The following is a 19,787-nucleotide window of genomic DNA, read 5'->3' on the forward strand; positions in this document are numbered from 1 at the left end:
AAATTTTTACAAGGATAAAATTTATGTTTCGCGTGAATATTCTTAACTAACTTAGCAAGTCTTAATATCTCGCTACATAAATTTTGCGAATTTTTTTTTACTGTTTTTCACAGAATTTTATGCAAGCTTCTGGTGAAGAGTTGAAATTCACATACATATTATATTTTGTTCTAGGTGAATCAGTAGAAAAAAATAGTGTGAACCAAATTTTCAAAATTGAAAATAAATCAAATTTTACGAGAATCAATTTTTGCAAATTTGACGAATAGCAACTTTCCCAATAACTTTAAGATATTGACATAGACTCGTAAAATTTGCGAAAATTAATTACTAAAAAAATAAATTCCCTTAAAGTAGTTGCAGGTATAACTTAATATTAAGGATGTCAAAAGAAAGCTGCCAGAAGCGATCGACGTATAAAATAATACAACTCTATGTAGGGTGAAAAACATTCGCAAATTTAAAAACTTAAATAGTTCGGCGTAATCATTGTAATTTGATGCTAAGGACCAAATATCAGTTATCAATTTATTATTTTTTACCATTTTAAGTAGTTTATTCCAGCGCATTGATGACCAACACATATACAGGCATTTTTAAATAAGGCTAACACCACAATTTTTGCCCGATGAAAGTAATACAAACTTTTCAAAGATAGCTATCAGTTAATTAACACAACATGAACTGTTTTGAGAAATATTACCCTTGGTTAGCGAATCGATGTCAAAAGCTCGGACTATCCTTTTGACCTCACGTAATAGATAGATAAAACAGTTTGTATTGTATTATTGTAAGCATTGAATGAGTAAATTATTTTGCTTCGATTCATTCTGCCAACTTGTTTGATGGGGTTATTGGGCATACGTTAGGGTAAAATTTCCGCAGAGGTAGCAACAAATTTAGTTAGGGCGCCGTATCGATTTATTTTTTTCAAGAAATTTATTTATCTGTTGCCTTAGTGTGAGTGTTAAAACCGCTTGAGCTTCTTGTTTTGGATTATATTTGAAAACACGGCGCTGTGGTTTCGTCTGTTTAACCACGATCGCCACCTAATTGTAAATTTAGGGGAAGATCCCCTTGTTTTAACTTAACATTTAGGTTTGGCCCAGATTTTCTTACTAGATCCATCTAACATGTTATTAACAGTAAAGCGACTAAAGAAGATACGTAAATAAATCTAGAGTAAATAAAATGAAATGAAGTTATTATTTGCATCTCTAACTTTACTGCTTTCTACATAAAATTGACTGGATATGAATGCCTAGACGTTTTGGTAATTATAAGGCTAAGACTGAGACATTTGATATCAAAGTTATTCATAAATATAAAGGAAATTAACTAATTGGAATGGTTCAGATATCGGTTGATCAGTTTGTACTGTTAGACAACTTTTAGGGCATCAATCTAAAAACGCTTTCCATTAGAATTTTTTTTATGTTTAATTTAAAAAAACGCGATCCTGAAAAGACATATCTTGTATGAAAAATAAATTCAATAGCCCGTGGATGAATCCATTGAGTTCGCTAAGAAGGCAATAGTTAAATTGGATTAGGAGAATTACTAATGCGTGCGAAAAGCTTTCGTTTTTTGTGAAACATTCTTACACATTTCTTTTACTTGTAAGTCAAAGCATAATTTTGAGTCTATAAAAACTCCTAACAATTTGACATTATTAGAATTCAAAATATCAACTGTTCCTACAGAAAGAGATGTAATTTCAGGTTGATGTCGTGACATGATCATGATGATCATTAATATTTTAGTGTTTCCGTTACACGAATTTTTTCTGATGCGCAGACAAAATACGGTTATTATAATGTAGAGAAGAATATATGTTATGAGTGAATATGTCGATTTGTTTACCAGAACCATTATAGGGACTATTCCAGATTATTCAAATATGGCTGAAATGACTAAACCAACGACGTGTACTGTAATAATCAAAGTAAAGGTCATTAAATTGAATAATATAATGTCAACTACCTCAAAATCATATTATTGTTTGTGAGAATGATGCATTTAGTTTATTTATTAATAGACAATTAGATTATAGCGGGACGACGTTGAGGTCATAGGAAAATTTATCATAACAGCAAACAATGTAACGTAATTGTCTGCAGTCTCTTGTACTAAAACAATATTACGGCTAGTCACTTGCTTGCCCTTGCTTTTTTTCAAATTTAATGTATATCTCATTATATCTGTTCCTTGAACTTTTAGAGGGAACCTATATGTGTTAAAAGTATGCTTACATTAGGATTATGTGTGCTTCAAATGGTTGTGGGATTAAGCCAGTGTTTTTTCAAAGTTCAGCCAGTGTTTTTGCAAAGTTCAGAAAATTAGTTTTTTAAAATTGCTGTTTATATAAATGGTGTGCTTTCACTCATGAACCAACGTGTTCGTACATGCAACCCTGTGCTATAATAAATACCTTTTGACCTGAAAAATCATTATAGATTCCAAATGACATCTAGCAGATACGAATTGAACAGAATTTCAAACATTGGCAAGCCACCAACATGTAAAATCAGATAGTCCATAGTCGTTAACTGATTAGCTGTAATTTGATTAAGTGTGGATAGAAGTCTATCCAATTGAGTTGCTTTGCATGACAGCGTATGACTAAAAGTAAGACATCAAAAGAACTTCGTTGAAATTCGTTTCAATTATTTTTTACTTAACCTTTCAGACTACCCGGGAACACTATTTAACTTATGAGTAGAATAACTTCCTAATGCATTTAAATCGTTCCTTCCTCTAACGCCTGTTTCAAAAGGGCTCGATGATAATTCCATATATAGATAACTTTTGAACGGGTAAAAAAAAAAGCTTAAAATACTCTAATGTTGGACACCTGTGACAAAAACACGGATATAAACTGGTTTGTTATTTCCTTACTTTATAGAATACACGAAAATTATAATCCGGATATACATGGATTAAACAACTTTAACTTTTATTGATTTCTTAGAGATGCAATTTATGATTTTCCTTTTCCAATCAACCTTTTACATTATACGAACAAGTCTGACACCAACGTTGTTCTTTTTAAACAGGATACCAGCCAAAGTTAGTTCATGTGAACTTTACACCAGCCAGTAATTTTTCCTTTTTTGTTCATTATTTTAAGCACGTTTAAAAATGTCTTGATGCAATATTGGTAATGTTGTCGTGTTGGTAATTTTAAGAGGATATAAGGGAAACTTAAACTTTACTACGTGATACAACTGGCCATGTCATATTTGGCTACAACCAAATCTCCTCTATTATCTATTACTTAATAGGGATACCATTTAATTACAAATATCTGTACAATATCATTATTAGCCTTGTTTTTTGTACAATCTAAAGTAAAATATATTACAGCAAGTGACATTGTTAACTTTAGGCTTTGCTGATGCCAAATTGACTTATCGAGATATCAAATACGCGCGAGTTAGATAGAAAGTCCAATAAATTTGAGTTTAAAATTGACACATCCTTTCCCGCTTCCCTATTTGAGCTTTTTTGTAATGGCTCACCGTTGCCAAAAGGCTGTTCATTTGGGAAAATATTGTAGCGAGTTTATTAAAAGCTTGGATATTGTATTAAAGATAATTAACTAAAATATTTTTCAAAATTTTCAAATACAGCCTGAACTTTAAAACGGTTGCTGTTTCCAGAATGTCTTTATCACGAAGCAGCCCACCATACGTTAAGAAAAAGCTTGAGAATTTGAGAAACTGAGCATGCTGACTTCAATAACAGATTTATTATCGTTTAAGATCTAAACAAATAACCTAAGTTTTTAGGCTACAGATGAATAAACCTTTAAATGATCGATTTGCGTGTGATATGAAACGAGGTTCTTAATTGATTGTGCTTACAACCTCTGTGATATGACACATACATCAAATATTTAGACAGCGGTTGTAGTTCTTAACCTGTAGAGATAGAATTTGTCTGGAAAATAGTTATCATTTACAAAGGTTGTAAATTAAATACATTGACCATGTCTTGATAACACAGTTTCGCGGTTTTCGTCAATCGTCATAGTCTATATGGTGAATCATCATACTCTGTTAAAAGGAACCTAATTGTTTTCCTCATAATTGATAACCAAAACAAAACGAATGAAGATTTTTAAATTTTTAATAACATCCCAGCAATTTTTAATTAGTGATTGTACATCATTAGACATTTTAATACAACAAAGAGCGTGTCCTTGTAGAATTGTATCGTGTCTTTAAATGCCGTCATTTCCTAATAAAATTCCGTTGCGGTTACCCTTTAGGAAATTCATTAGAAGATACATGATAAAAAATATGATAAAGTTTTCACCTGTTTTTTTGAATTTGTCAGGACGCAGAAATAGTAACGTGAGCAACATGATCCGGCTGTGTGTTGATTACCCCTAATTGAACGTAATTAACTGGGGGATGTTTGTAATTAAGGAATCAGATTAGGTATGTGACGCGGAAAACATGGGGAATGCTAAAAGTAGTATAAATACGAGGGTTGATATGTTGGAGAAATCAGAAAAGCTGAAGTCAGCACAGCGAAGATAACTTTGTTTCAATTCAACTTGTATAGAAAGGTTTTCTCGTGTAAAGATGAAGGTTTTTATATTTATAATTAGCTTTCATGGTGAGTTTATATAAAACTGGAATTATCATTTTTTTTGTTTCTATAGTATAGCTCAGCCTTTTTCTTGTTGCATTTCTTTAATTGAATAATGTTGTATTGTTTTTGCCACAGTTCTAACTGTTATTGACAACGTTACGCTAAATGTGTTTTTAATGAGACGTTCTGAATTGATAATTTCTAACTCATAGAATAATGCTGCTATAACTATGTTTTTATTGATTTTTAAAATGTTTATTTCTAGTTGCTACTTGTCTTCCTATTGCTGATAATTCACTATTTAAAGAGCTAGAGAATGCGAATCAAGGTAAAATTGGAATCAAATCACATTTCATTTTTATAGCTAGGAATTATTTTGCTCATCTCCCTAGCTGACCAATTTACATATATGTATAAAACGGTGTGATTGATCCCGGTTTGTTTTTTTACAATTTTACAACATTTTGACGATGCGTTAAAAATATATATAAAATGCTTCTGGAAAATCTGCTGCGATGAGCATTGCCATTAACATTAGAATATTTAAATCTATGATACTGAGAAATTTGTTGACATCATCCATTTAATCAGTCTTTTAAATATGCATGGCGCTCTATATAATTTTTATAATACTAATAATACTTCTTTCCAGGAATGGACAATATTGTTCAAGGAGACATACGAATAAGGGGAAACAACGAGGACAGGCCAGCTGGGGTCTCCAACGCTGCAATTATTGGTGATGAATACAGATGGGAAAACGGCGTTGTGCCATACTTGATTGAAAACACATTCTGTAAGTAGATATTTCGATTAAGTTATTATTCTTTTGATCTGAATGTCCCTTGTACGCTTTTTGCATTACTTGCTTCTGGGGGGGGGGGGGGGGGGGGCATTTCTCCGATGTGTTTCGCTTGGAGTGCACAAGAAATGAAACTTCAACTTTAAAATCCCGCACTAAAGGTTACCACAACAACATAGTTCTCCTTCGGAGAGACTAATCTAGCACTGTGCAACTATTATTTAATTTATTTTAGCTGAAGCTGAGAAAGAGACTGTGATAAAGAAGGCAATGCATGATATCGAGGCTGTTACCTGTATTCGATTTCAGGAATATAGTTCTCCACCCAGTTTTCCATATCTGAACATCATCGACGGTTCTGGGTAAGAAAAATGTATTGTGAATTAAGATCTTAAGATTTTAGGCATATTTCTGATAGTGACAAATAACGCTTCCCATGTTTTAAGCACTGGATGATTTCATATAATTCATATATTTTGTATACACCGCCAATATATACCACATGCTTCATTTTACGATATCCCTTATTACCAATTGGGTTATTTCGTTACTTTTGTACGATGTCAAAAAGAGCTCTGATAAGAAAAAAATCTGCTTATTTTGGGAAATACATTACCATCTTTGAAGCTAGCTAATTTTAAGTTTATAATAAAATATTAAATAAAAGAAGAAAAACAATCTTTTATTGCAGTTGATATACTTTTCTGTTCTATCTTCTAGTTGTTGGTCTTATGTTGGAAAGGTTTTTTACAAACCTGGTTCAAAGCAAAACTTGTCACTGCGTAGAATCGACTGCCTGGCAGATTATCTTGCTATTCATGAGCTTATGCACGCGTTAGGGATGTGGCATGAGCAGTCTAGAGCGGACAGAGACAATTATGTTATTATACACTATGAGAACATACATAACGGTAAGAAATGTTATTCGTTTTAGCTGTTGCTTTTTAAAAAAAAAAAATTAAAATCTTTATGTCTATGTTCTTCCTTGCAATAGGTCAACCTTAAAATAAGTTAAATAGTATAAACTTTGATTCAAGGGAATTTCATTTTTTATATACACACCTACTGTAACTGCTGAGAAACTCCTAAATAAAAAATACCAACGCTGTTTGTGTTACGTTGAAATATTTTGTTGTTTCAGGGAGTGAAGGCAACTTTGAGAAAAAATTAGGCAATAGTTTTAATACACCATATGATCCTAACAGTATTATGCATTATGAAAGGTATGTACTTTATGTAATCGTATATTTACTACATTGCGTGAAGTAAAAATTGGTAGCAAAGCCACAAACTTTGACATTTTAAACAGAGTTTGTGTTGATTGGTTTAGCCTTCTTTGAAACCGAAGACGCATCAAGTTAGAACAAGCGCACAACAACAGCTTCAATATGCACTGAACACGCCCATCTGTTCTTTTCCGTTGTTGAAAAATGCTTTGGGTCTAAAGTTAAGAATTATTTGTTTAGAACCGCTTTCACTAAAAACCATAGACCTACAATTACTTGGAAAGATGATTACTCGCGAGAACTAGGAGGGAAAGTATTAACAGCCAGTGACATTTATCAACTGAATGCAATATACAAATGTCCCTCCATACCGACAACAAAAACGTCAACTACACGCAGCACTACGACGACAACGACAACTAAAAAGCGACCCACTACAACATCGACAACAACAACTACCACAAAAAGGCCAACAACAACAACGACTACAAAACGACCAACTACGACAACGACAACAACAACTACTACGCAAAGACCAACAACAATAACGACTACGAAACGGCCAACTACGACAACGACAACAACAACTACTACGAAAAGACCAACAACAATAACGACTACGAAACGACCAACTACGACAACAAAAACGATCACAAAAAGACCAACAACAACAACAACAACAACAACAACAACAACAACTAAAAGACCGACTACGACAACGACAACAACAACTACAACAAAAAGACCAACAACAACAACTACAACAACTAAAAAACCGACAACAACAACGACAACAACACTCCCATCTGGGCAAGGTAAATAACTTAACTTTTTTGTTGCGTTAAATTCGGTTTTCTTTAATAACTAACTAACTAACTAATTTTTTTACTACCATTCTCTCATAGCATGTGGTGACCTTTCAGCTGTATGCATAAATCTAAGATACAAGACAGATAATAAATGTCATCAACAATACTTCGGAGAAAGGTGTCCCCGAAGTTGTGGCGATTGTACTGGTCCTAAGAGTGAAATTTGCCTTAATCTTAGAGATAAAGCATCAGATTGTGCATTGAAAGCAGCTCAAGGAAAATGCACCTACAATTCTTATTCTTACTATACATATAAGACAAAAAAAGAATGTGCAAGGACATGCTGTGAGAGAGGTGAACTTTATTATTGGCAAAATAGATATGGTTAATTATAGACTGGACAAAAATTTATTTAGTTAGAAGTAGCACTACTCACGAGCTCATTGTAAAAACCTTTTAAATTTAACGATATATTGCATATTTATTCCATTCTATTCTTTCCTTTATTGTGATATTATGCATTTGTTTATTCCTTAGACTTTTTCGTACTGTTCTTGTACTAATCTTATTATCACTATGTAGCTAGTTTTATGACTAACAATTAATTTATCTTATTTATTAAATATTTATAGCTATTCGGTAATTATACAAATATATCTTGAATAAGTATAAAACAAAAGATTTTTATTATTATTTTGCGTTATTTCTACGCCTTATTTAAAAGCAACATCTATCTTTGCAATAATAGCCATCGTCAGTCTGTTTGTCTGTCTGTTACGAAAACACAAATGCAATATATAAAGGACGGGCGACCCAGTTAATTTTTCGATTATATATTAGGCTATGTTTTTATACCCAACTGTCCGTCTGTAAGCCAAAGATGGTAGCTGTGTCTGTTTGACTGTTTATAACGGAAACGCGAAATGCAATATATAAAGGTCACAACTAATTTTTTTTATTATACCCAACTGTCCGTCTGTGATACAAAGATGGCAGCTGCAAGTAGCGGTGTCTAAATTGCCGTGGATTTTCAGGAGCTTACGAGTAGTCTTATGAGCATCATAAAGCTTAAACTCGTTAAAAATAGAACCAAAATATAAACAGTCAGCCTGAAGTAAATAAGTAAGTAAAAATAGAAAAAGAACAAAATATAGAAAGGTTATAAAAAATGAAGTAGTTTTGGAGACTTTTCCAGTTGTAGAGGGCATGTGAGTTTTATGTGGCGTAAAACGTTGTTAAAAAAAGGTTGATTTTAATTGACGTAGAGCCTGAGCAAGCAAGTAAACTCTTACAATTGGTGTTTTCAAAGTAAATAGTCAGCAACACGCAACAAGTAAGGAACAGTTGAAATACAACAGAAACTTAAATAACACTAAACCTTTGCCAAAATTTGGTGTTCCATATTAAAAAGGGCTATTCTAAGATGAAATATAAGATTTTTTTGCGCCTTTTCAACCTTAATTTTACACTAGCACTATTATCACAAGCGCTTTGAATTTCTTAAACTTTTAGTTCATGTGATATTTACAGGGATTAAAAGGACAAGAAACAATAATAATTAAAATAAGCGTTTGTTATTTGTTCAAAAGCGTTTGATTAATGTGCAACGTTATTAATCGTCAGTATGGAAATGTTCGAAGGCAAAAATAATATGGCAACTTTAAACGCAAACACAAATAAACAAAGTAAATATTTGTCCAGATGACACGCTTTCAGACACAACAAAATTAACAACCTTGTTCACTTTAATACTCAAACTTTCTAAAAATCACAAATAAAGCAACAACTATATATTTTAAGTTTTATCTCATTTCACAGCAAGTGTCTCATCAAAGAAATCTTTACACATTGAAGATGGAGAAGTTCGTTTTAAACTTTGTATCAATGCTTACATCAAAATCATTTAAAGTTATTATCGCTTTAATTTTGCATTTAACCCTATCCGGCTTGGGGGGATGGGTCGCCCCCCCCCCCCCCCCCCCCCCCGACGGTTATCTTTAACAATTCCTTAACGTTATCCTGCATGGCTATGATGTTTATTAAGTTTTAATATTTGTCTATTAGACACCTTCATGCCAGATTTTTAGGTCCCATGCTTTTTGGACGGTTTTATGTTGGCTATTACTCGAAATTACCCCTCTAAATCTCTGTGAAACCCTTATTATGGGAAAAGTATAATAATTTTTGTTAGAATAATCCTTAGAAGTTGAAACTTACAACAAAACTTTGTTTCATCAAGAAGAATCATTTTCTATAATTTGGACACGTCATTAATCCGATTACCCAATTTTTTCAGATTTTAACCAAAAATCGGAAAAATGGATTTTCAGGCAATTTTTGGCAACTTTACATGTGATCAAAGTAAAAACTGGAAAATATGTTAAATACAGTAGAGTCTCCATAACTCGAACCTTTATTACTCGAACGTCTCCTTAACTCGAACGAATTCGTTGGCACCGTGAAAGTTTCCTAATAAACTCTTATAAAAAAACCTCTACTACTCGAACCTCCATAACTCGAATGTTCCCTTAAGTCGAACAGATTATTTTGTCCCTTGAAGGTTTTTGACTCCATAACTCGAATTTTGTGGCATTTTGAAAAAAATTGATAAGTTTTCCTGATCATTTAACTCTTTATCATTTTCATATTTTAATGTTTACGTGTGTTGTGGGCCTTATATTGTTCGAATGCATGATTCGAATGTTTTGTTTGTGTTTCGAACGACAACGCTTTCTCAACCAATTTTCAAAAACAGAATTTCATAGCAATCTGACAAGGGCGTCTGTGGCAGGGTCAAAAAGAAGTAGAGCCGATAACAAGTCCTGTAAAATAAAATACAGTACCCTCAAAGAGCTTGAAAAAGGAACTGCTCCAAAGCGTTTTCTCGAAATTTGGAGAAGAAATGTTGGCTTCCCTAAAGGACTTAAATAAAAACATCAAACGAGATTATGATGATACTTGTAAACAATCAATTATAACTGATTTTTTTCGAAAAATTTGAGCAAAAAGCAACTAAAACGCTCTGTTTTTGTATTTCACCAACCCAGAACCCCCAATAAGTAAGACTACGTACTTAATATACTGTTTTTGTTCATCTGGTAGGCAGATAAGGGAAAAATTTTGAAAAAACTTGAAAACCTCTACTACTCGAACGTCTCCTTAACTCGAACGGTTTCCTTTTCCCCCTGGCCGTTCGAGTTATGGAGACTCTTCTGTAACTTTATTATAGCTTTCAGAAACTTTAAACAGAATATAATAATTCACTTCAGAACTTAAGTAATTTTATTTTAAAGAGATGGTGGCATTTTTAACAAATTTCAAGCTTTTGATGACGTCACAGAATTTGTGCTGACGCAAACAAAAAATTTTTGCCGCCATAAAACCCCGGACCGAATAGGGTTAAAAAATTAAATTTACATTTGGATAAAAAAATATTTCTCTGGTTAAGGAAGAGTTTACATCTAAACAAAGTCCAACTACAATTTATTTTTTTGAAAAAATATTGACTGAAAAAAAATATATAATTTCTATTTTTCGCAAGAAAGTAAATAAGTCGCTGTTCTTTAAATCTGGAAGTCTTCGAAAACTAGGCTGTGTTGGATAGTGGAAATGGAAAATCTGTCGACAAAATTTAAAATATTTATACAAATATATCATAAGGAAAAAGTAAACTACCATTTTAAATTGCAGAATTAGGCGTAATCTACAATTTTTGACGATAATTTTGAGACGTAGGCAGTTTAATTCTTCACTTTTTAAATATAGACAAAAGTGTCAAACAGTCAATGCACTGCAGCCGGTTGGTTGCAAATTCGCTACTTTTGAACACACATAGGCCAGGCATACAGCGTTAAAAAGTCGCTAGTCACACTCTCAGCGCGCCTGCATTTTAAGAGTTTTAAGAGTTAAGAGTTACAAAAGTTAGCTCTGAACATTGAAAAATGAACTTAAAGTTCAAAGTGTGTGAATCTAATATAGAACTTGCCTACGCAATAACTTAAAGAGATTGCTTTGACTTTCCTTTTACTTTAAATCGGAATCACTAGAGAGGTCTTAGTTTATTACTAATTAAAAGTGCGATGGATTTTGGACTGTATTTACAGCTAGATTACAAGCCTAAAAGATTAACTACGATACCACGACGTTCTGGTAAGTGCTAATGAGGAAAGTAAAACAAACATTCTCTTTTCAATATTCATAATTCTAACAGACATAAGTCCTGAACACTCTTCAAAGAACAGCTGAAGAAATATTAATGGGTACTCCTTTAGATTAACATTTTTGTGCATATTAGATTTGAGAAATTGATGAGCTGACCGCTAAACTAACTTAAAATTTAACCTCTTAATTACCATATCATAATTAACCTGATTGATTGCTGCTAAATTCCTATTTTATACTAGCCACAAGGAAAGGGCCAATGTCATTGCATTTAAATGTGTGCATTTTTCATAATTTATAATTTCACCCTTAGATTTAATTAATCCTAAAAGGGTTAATAAAATATTTGCTTTTAAAAAGTTATTTTTGGCCTAAAATTACATACAAGATAATTCTTAGTTTCTTCAACAATTCTCTTAGGGCCTAATGTTTTTATGATAAGTATAGATATGTTATATTTACCTATCCATAGTTACTTCAAACCGTACCTGCTTCTCATGTGCAATTCATTTGCCATATCACACCGAATTCCACACAATTTAGTGCTTTGAAAGAAAACCGTAGATTGCCGTGATAAAGATTTCTTGCGTAAGTTTATAAAAATGTTCTGTGTTTTATCTGATCGTGAGTTAGAAAGAATGAAATATGATCGTGACCAAAACGTATTTATCAATGCACTGCTTGGTTGTGCCAAAAGTGAAAAGAGACTCTTAATTACATTCCTGGATGAAACTGCAGAATTTTTAGGGTAAGTACTTAGGAAACATTGAGGTTCCAGTTTGGGTGACATGACAAAGCAAGATATTTTACTGTTTCCGTCATGCCGTTGCTGCAATGTCAAAGGTTGACTCCATCAGCACGGTTTCCATTATGGAATTGAGATTGTAAACTTTTTTAATAATGTTGTATCAAATAATACCCCTCAACCTCAAAAAATCGTGGAAGTGGAATAAATGTAGCGATGGCGATATAAAATTTATAATTTTGACATATCAAAATTTTTCTAACTATGATTTAAGCTCACAATTTAATATTTCGCATTCAATTTTTTGATATAAGTCACGTTTATTTGTAGAAGTATAGTATAGGCTAAAAGCTCACTTAACCATTTTTTTTTAATTTTGAAGCCATTGATAGCTTCGAACTCACCAACCTTGTTGGAATAACAGTCTCCTTAAATTTCAGCAGCATTTAGGCATTATTCCGGAGTTAATGATCACACAATAAAAACAGTACGAATGCAAATATTTTTTAAAAAGTTATCAAATGTCACTTCAGAAAAGAATGCAAGACGTGGGTTATAGTTCCACGAAAAACATGACAAAAGCATCGATTAAAATCATGAAAATGATAAGCATTGCTAGAAGTCAACTGCATAGTTTATGTGTATCCTGATATTACCTTTTCAATCATTTAATGTGTTTACTGTTTCAAAATACCCTTTTCACCACTCCTTTCCACATTTCAAATTTGTTAGAAAAATTCAGGTTATAACTAACCGTCGCGTTTAAGTTACAAAAAAAGTTTGATCGATGTGTTGTTGATGAATCGTCAGTGACTCATACGTTACTCATGTATAACAAGATGCGATGTTATTTCATTTTATCGTGCTTTTTGATTTCATATCAGTGCTAACTGACTTCATTTAAATTTCTGGTAATTTCATTTTGACCGCAAGTAAGCAATTTTGATATTAATACTTGTAGCATTTTAATAAGCATATACATTATCTTAAATTAGCCATCTGAAGCTATTAACCACGTCATATCCACCTAAAAACAATATAACGAAACCTTAATTGACTGTTAATGTTTAATACACTTGGTTAAGAAAATTTTATCTTTGATTATTATACGGCATATTCAGTGATTCAACTTTTCTATTACAATCTGAAAGCATTTTTATTTTTCATAGTGTTTACAACAGTTGGGATACATCAGCATTACAGCTGAACAATCTTTGCCAACACTCGCCGCGCTTATGTTTCTACTTTACCGTTTAGTCATACAGTGTTGGTGCTTAATTACATCATGTAGAAAATTGAAGTGCTGCATAGTCTTCGTAGGTTGCAGATAAGAACTCGTTTTTTGTTTAAGAAAATAACTAAATAAATGAATAAATGAATGACTGAAATGACTGAAATGAATGAATGAATGAATGAATGAATAAATGAATAATTGAATGAATGAATGAATGAATGAATGAATGAATGAATAAATGAACGAATGAATGAATGAATGAATGAATGTATGAATGAATAAATGAATGAATGAATGAATGAAAAAATAAACAAAAAAATAAACAAATAAATAAATAAGACTTCTTTGGCAGTAACAAGTTCTTGTGACGTTCAATTATTGGGATAACTGTTGACAAAAAATAATGAAGAATTAATCACAGTTTTATCCAGAAACATCATCATCTCTCTTGTCAATTAAAAAGTTAATAAACATCTTAATTAAACCACACAAGTTCGGATTTCCTATAATTTCCAACAATCTGCATTGATGTTCCACAGATTTCCTCCCGCATCTTTCATGAACGCTTGCTAGCGTCATTAATGGCACGAATAAGGATTAAGCGCTGTCACGAAACTTATTTTCATATTTTTTTGTAGCAGGAAATTTAGCACTGTTTTGTTAACGTATATTTCATATCAGTTGTGGAGAAGTAGACACCAAACTTTTGTACTTTAGATTTCCAACTGGTTTTATAAGTAACATATACACGTGAAAAGACCTGATTAATATTAATACCTTTCTAATTGTCATTTTGGTTGACTTTAAAAAACATTGTGCTCTAATACAGAAAATGTTAAAAAAATTATCTCAAGCAAAACTTTTTGCATTTTATTACGTTAAACCATCGTGTAATTAGAGTAGTTCGTTTTGTTAAAAATCAAAATGCAGTTGAAAAGAGATCCACGCCATGATTAAAGAAAAATTTTCAGTGCCCTGTTTTGGTAATACTTCAAAATAAGCATCAACAACAATAACAGCTTTTTCTTATCACATTCCCCGCCAAAGAACTGTCTGCTTAACTGTGTCATCATAATGATACAAAACGGCCACCAATTTCATTTGAAGATTAGATAAAGTCAAAGTTTCATTTATATTGTTCAAGTTTGAAAACTGTTTGTGTTTAGAAATACACGTTTTCCTTTTATGCATTCGGAAAAACGATATTTCGTGTCAATGATTACGGAAACGTTTTCATTAGCTACAGAATACCAATTGGTAGAAATAAAATGAATATACATTGGTTGAATTTTGCTATAGACGAAGTTTTTCGACAATGGCTAGCGTTTTAAAATAATCACGACGTTTGGGCAATCAAGAATATTGTTAAGGATTCCTCGCTTTCAAATTTTCTGGTTTAAACATTATTTAATGCCTTGAAATGTAGGTAAAAAGGTTAAAATAACATCAAATGAGGCTCGCCAAATATTTCCTCACTGCAACATAAAATAAAGGAACAAAAATTATAAGTGATCTTAGCTATCTAATCGGGCCATATAGATGAAGGATCTATGATTGGCGTCCAAAGTTGTACAATCATTATGACATTGCATATATTAATTGTTTGTGAGACAAAATACTTTTCAAGACAACAAGAGCTACTTTATATGGTAATTACCATTACTATCTCCTGCTTATCAATCTATATCATCCGCTGCAAATCAATTTTTGCTTTGTTCAAGTAAAAATAAGTTATACGTCAAGCAAAAGAATTGTTAGCTGTACTGTCGGTGAGGCCAACCTTAATATGTTTGACAATTTAGTTTAGGAAATGATTTGTATTATCTGCAGATTGAGATGTTTGCTGCAATGAAAAAAATCGTCAACAGTCAAAAATAGGTTTATGTTCATCATAGATTATCTATACCATTAATCTAAAAGAAGAAGCTAAAAATTTTGACGCAAATCTAATTAAAAGCAATATTACACGTCCTTTTAAATGAACTGAAAACCTTGAAAAAAATCCTTCGAAAAACAACTGAGAGATTGAGCATGGCAAAAGATTGTATAACCTTGTCTTGGTTATACTTTTCATAGCTAATAACTCGTTGTGTTGTATATCTTGAGATTTTCTAAATTGCAAATAACTTTTCATAAGAAAATAGAAGCACATGAAAAAAGAACATATATAAGGTAAACTTAACAATGTGAAACGTGAAGTAGTTGGAAAATATTAAAAAACTGATATTCGTTGATAGTATGATGAGTAATCAGTTACATTAGTCTGTAAAACATTGACAGTATCCTTAGCTCGCCATAACGATTTCCTTTGCCAAATCTGATTTGTGTCCGGTGAATCTGCATCTTCCTATTGTCATTAGTACAATCCAAGACCATCAAAATATAATTACGAATTAAATTACTGTTACGAATCGATAGCCTTTTGTGTAGTCTAAGAACTAATGTTGCTTTTGTATCATTTCCTCCTGGGATGGTATAAAAAGGGGCGACTTGAATTTGAAATTCATCAGTTGAAGCGAAGTTTAACATCTTGAAAGATCACGAAAACAACACACAGCGAAGATAAAGACAGGAAGATTTTTAATTTCAAAGACGTTTGAGAAGATGAATTTTCTGTCAATGTATCTATTAATTGTCGCAGCAGTGTTCTATACCGTGAGGGCTCAAGGTAAGCGAGTTTTTACAAGTGCTCTTAATTATCTGTTTAAATTCTCCATAAATTTTCATGTTGAGTCAGTTTGTACGCATGCTTGTTACAACCACGTTATCGCGTTAGATTTTGTAAGAACGCTCTGCTATGTTAGAAAAGGTTTACATTTTACTATTGAAACTCACTCGTTTTGTTATTTCAACATTCCAAAAAAGTTTAGGTAATTCTTAATGTAGAAAGTCAGGCTTATATGAAGATAAAAGCATTCGGACTTAGTATATAATGCGCATTTATTATTTTAGAGTGTCAAGATACCCACCAATTTTGTCAATACATTCCCGTTGGAAACAGCGCTCTTAAATTGTTCTACTGCCAACAAAAGTACTGGGCAAGATTATACTGTCACAGGACATGTGGCAGATGCAACGGTGTAATAATAACTACATCAACTACCACAAGACGTCCAACATCTTCCTCAACCACCACGACAAGGCGACCAACGACAACAACTACAACAAGACGGCCAAGGACCACGACAACTACTACAACAAGACGTCCAACAACAACAACAACTACCCGAAGTTCGACAACAACGACAACAAGGCGACCAACGACAACAACAACCAGGCGACCAACGACAACAACGACAACAACGACAACAAGACGCCCAACTTCAACTACAACCACAAGACGAACAAGACAAACAACCACGACAATTCTTCCGTCAAATCTTGGTAAGAATCTTTTTCATTTTTGCCCCCTCCCACCTGACTACGAATATATGGATTTATGCGTTTCGAAAAATAACCTTGCTCCTTGAGATTCTATTTACCGTTAACACTTCAGCGCAGCATGCATCTAAACTGTATTTCTTTCCTCTAGCATGTGGAGACAGAGAAGTATGGTGTCGAGTCGTTGCCATGGATACAAACAAACACTGCTCTGCCCACGCTTCGACCTGCCTTGCTACTTGCGGTGCATGTAATGGTTCTGAACAAGAAAGATGTTTAAACTTCCGAGACAGAGCTCTTAATTGTGCAAGTGTCAACTGTAACTTGGCTGATCCTCAGGAGAGACATGGTGTGTTACAAAGATGTACCCGTACATGTTGCTCAAGAGGACAACTCTACAATTAAAATACACTAATACGAAAGTGTGTTGCAATGATGTCTGGCCAACATTGAATAGACACTTTCTTATTTATTTTATACCAATAGCAAAATTTTAATTGGGTATAACTTATAGTTTTTAATTATCTAATGTTATCTTTATTTATAAGTACTTTGACAATCATGAATGTACTTTTTTATATAGGAAAATATATTTTATTATTATATGCAAAATGTCGTTATCAAAATATCTTTGTAACCCCAGCAATCTTTCAAAAAACCCTAACTTCGTTGGTTGTGGCCATCTATTGTTTAGTATGTGTGACCATTAAGTCGGTCATCATGATTTCGATCAGGATGTTTACGCTAGAATCTCAATAAGTTGCACCAGAAAAAAAACCAATTAGAATCGATTAAACTGGTTATCTGAAACTTTTAAATTGGCCATGGCGGGTAAAATAAAATATTTCTTTTTTTCCAAACAAGAGCTAAGATTAGATAAAAGCTATGTTCATATAAACTTGTTTTAGTTTTTTTAGGGTTTGAACAGCGTTGGTACAAATTATAATATATTTTGTTTATTTTACCTGTGTAACGTATTCCGGGCCTTCCTCTGCCAGATTAATTGCTCCACTTCCCCTTCTTTTATATTCATAGTTTTGTTGTTAAAATAAAAACACTAGCATTTTATATTGTTCGAAAGTATACCCAAACAACAACTTATTGTATAGTGTTGAAGACATTTCTTTAGTACTGATAAAAACTCGCATCAATTGGATTGTAAGTATAATCCTAATTCATATAAAACCCTACTCCATGTTTAAAACATGTGTAACACATGCATATTAAACAAAAAGTATTCTTTTTGGAAATATATATTGTATGAACAAACGATATGAGCTACTTCAAAATTTTTAGTTTCTATCTTGAGATTACGCGAATTTGATACATGGGTTAAGCACTGCTGAAGAGGAGGGGGGTTAAATCAGGCCCTGCGGACTAATTTTGGAAATGAAGGGGCTAACCAACTATCTAAGGAGGCCCTGTCATGGCTGGGACCGGCGAGAAAAAATACGTTTTAAACTTAAGCTGTCCAGATTGGCTACAATTAACTTCAAATTGTATTATTTCACTTTCAGGTTCTACAAAATGGCTTATACCCGCCTCACACACTCCGTGGCTCCGCCGAGCGAATTAATTCTTTTTTATAGAATCCCCCATGACGATACTTCAAAGTTAGACGCTCATGAGTTTGCGTGGTAAATATTTTTAGGTTTACTTTAACTGCAGATAGTCATTGGAGTCTAAGGGTTGAGTCGCTGACTGACAAAGTATAAGCTAACAGTAAAACATTGTTTGACATTTGTATCAAACATGTCCTTTTCGTGCCAGTTTATATTAATTACAATTGGCTCCAGGCAATTAATAGCCATTCTAACCGCAAATTAAACTTACATAACTATTTTGCGTTTAACTTTGTTTATAACAATTTACGAATTTTTTTTTTAGAATATATAATTTAAAGACTGTATCTTATCTAGCGAAGGACTAGCATGCGCATCCAAGATTGCAAATTTTGAAATTCATTAAAAATGAATTTTTTGATATTTTTTTTGGCAGGATTGTTTTGTGTTGGGAAATCGCAAGGTAGGAAATTATCAGATTGCGCTTAACCTTAAAAATGAAAAAAATCACTATAAATTTACCACGTAGTTGTTTTAAGAAGTCACATGATAAAAATATCCGTATTTGTCCAAACAAATAATCTGCTTTTACTTTTTTCAGATTGCCGTGATACTTCACGATGGTGTTCCATTATTCCTACAACCTACGGGCACTCGAGAAATATTTACTGTACTAAGACGGTTCTGGGAAGAATTTATTGCCGTAAAAGATGCGGTAAATGTGGCGGAGAAATTAGAATAACCACCATGACGACGACCACGACGGCGACTAAAGCAACAACTACAACAACTTCGACAGCATCGCCGGTAAAAAGAACGACGTTAGCGACAACAACTGTAAAACGACCGATTACAACAACAACAACAACAATAACAAGGAGATCAATGTTAACAACCACGACAATGCTCCCTATAGGCGCAGGTAATTTTTGTTATTCCTCCTTTCCAAAACAAAACAAAAATGATGTTATTTGTGTTTTAACCTGTAGAGCCGTTAAAATAGGGAGATTTTGAGGACTTCTTATAGCTCACATGGCATGCTGTCTCGATATTATGAGCCATCTTACTGCTAAAGGTTTTTTTAATCATTTTACGGATTCAGTAACTACGTAACGAACACCATTTTTGAAAGTTATTTATTTGCTATATCTGTTTAGTTTGCGGAGACAAAGAGGTCTGGTGTCGACTTGTCGCTTTGAATACAAATAAACACTGTTCCGATCATTCAAAGACTTGTCTTTCCACGTGCAATACTTGTTCTGGTA

General features: G+C 32.9%; 1 protein-coding gene across 1 annotated transcript; it reads left to right on the forward strand.

Moving 5' to 3' along the window:
* The first annotated feature begins 4,463 nt into the window (after window positions 1-4,463).
* LOC130651520 (zinc metalloproteinase nas-14-like) lies at window positions 4,464-7,828 on the forward strand. The gene is made up of 10 exons (XM_057456061.1): window positions 4,464-4,528; window positions 4,619-4,626; window positions 4,868-4,930; window positions 5,255-5,398; window positions 5,640-5,766; window positions 6,125-6,315; window positions 6,546-6,627; window positions 6,684-6,714; window positions 6,767-7,445; window positions 7,536-7,828. The coding sequence occupies exons 1-10, from the start codon at window positions 4,464-4,466 to the stop codon at window positions 7,826-7,828; spliced, it is 1,683 nt and encodes a 560-aa protein (XP_057312044.1).
* The last annotated feature ends 11,959 nt before the right edge of the window (window positions 7,829-19,787 follow it).

This window comes from Hydractinia symbiolongicarpus, chromosome 1, assembly GCF_029227915.1.
Source record: "Hydractinia symbiolongicarpus strain clone_291-10 chromosome 1, HSymV2.1, whole genome shotgun sequence".
Taxonomy (NCBI): domain Eukaryota; kingdom Metazoa; phylum Cnidaria; class Hydrozoa; order Anthoathecata; family Hydractiniidae; genus Hydractinia; species Hydractinia symbiolongicarpus.

Excerpts from the sequence above, each read along its gene's own strand:
- LOC130651520 (XM_057456061.1), top strand. The coding sequence starts at position 4,464 with ATGGGGAATGCTAAAAGTAGTATAAATACGAGGGTTGATATGTTGGAG. Across the intron at positions 5,767-6,124 it reads AACATCATCGACGGTTCTGG|TTGTTGGTCTTATGTTGGAA; the intron begins GTAAGAAAAATG and ends TCTATCTTCTAG. Across the intron at positions 7,446-7,535 it reads AACACTCCCATCTGGGCAAG|CATGTGGTGACCTTTCAGCT; the intron begins GTAAATAACTTA and ends ATTCTCTCATAG.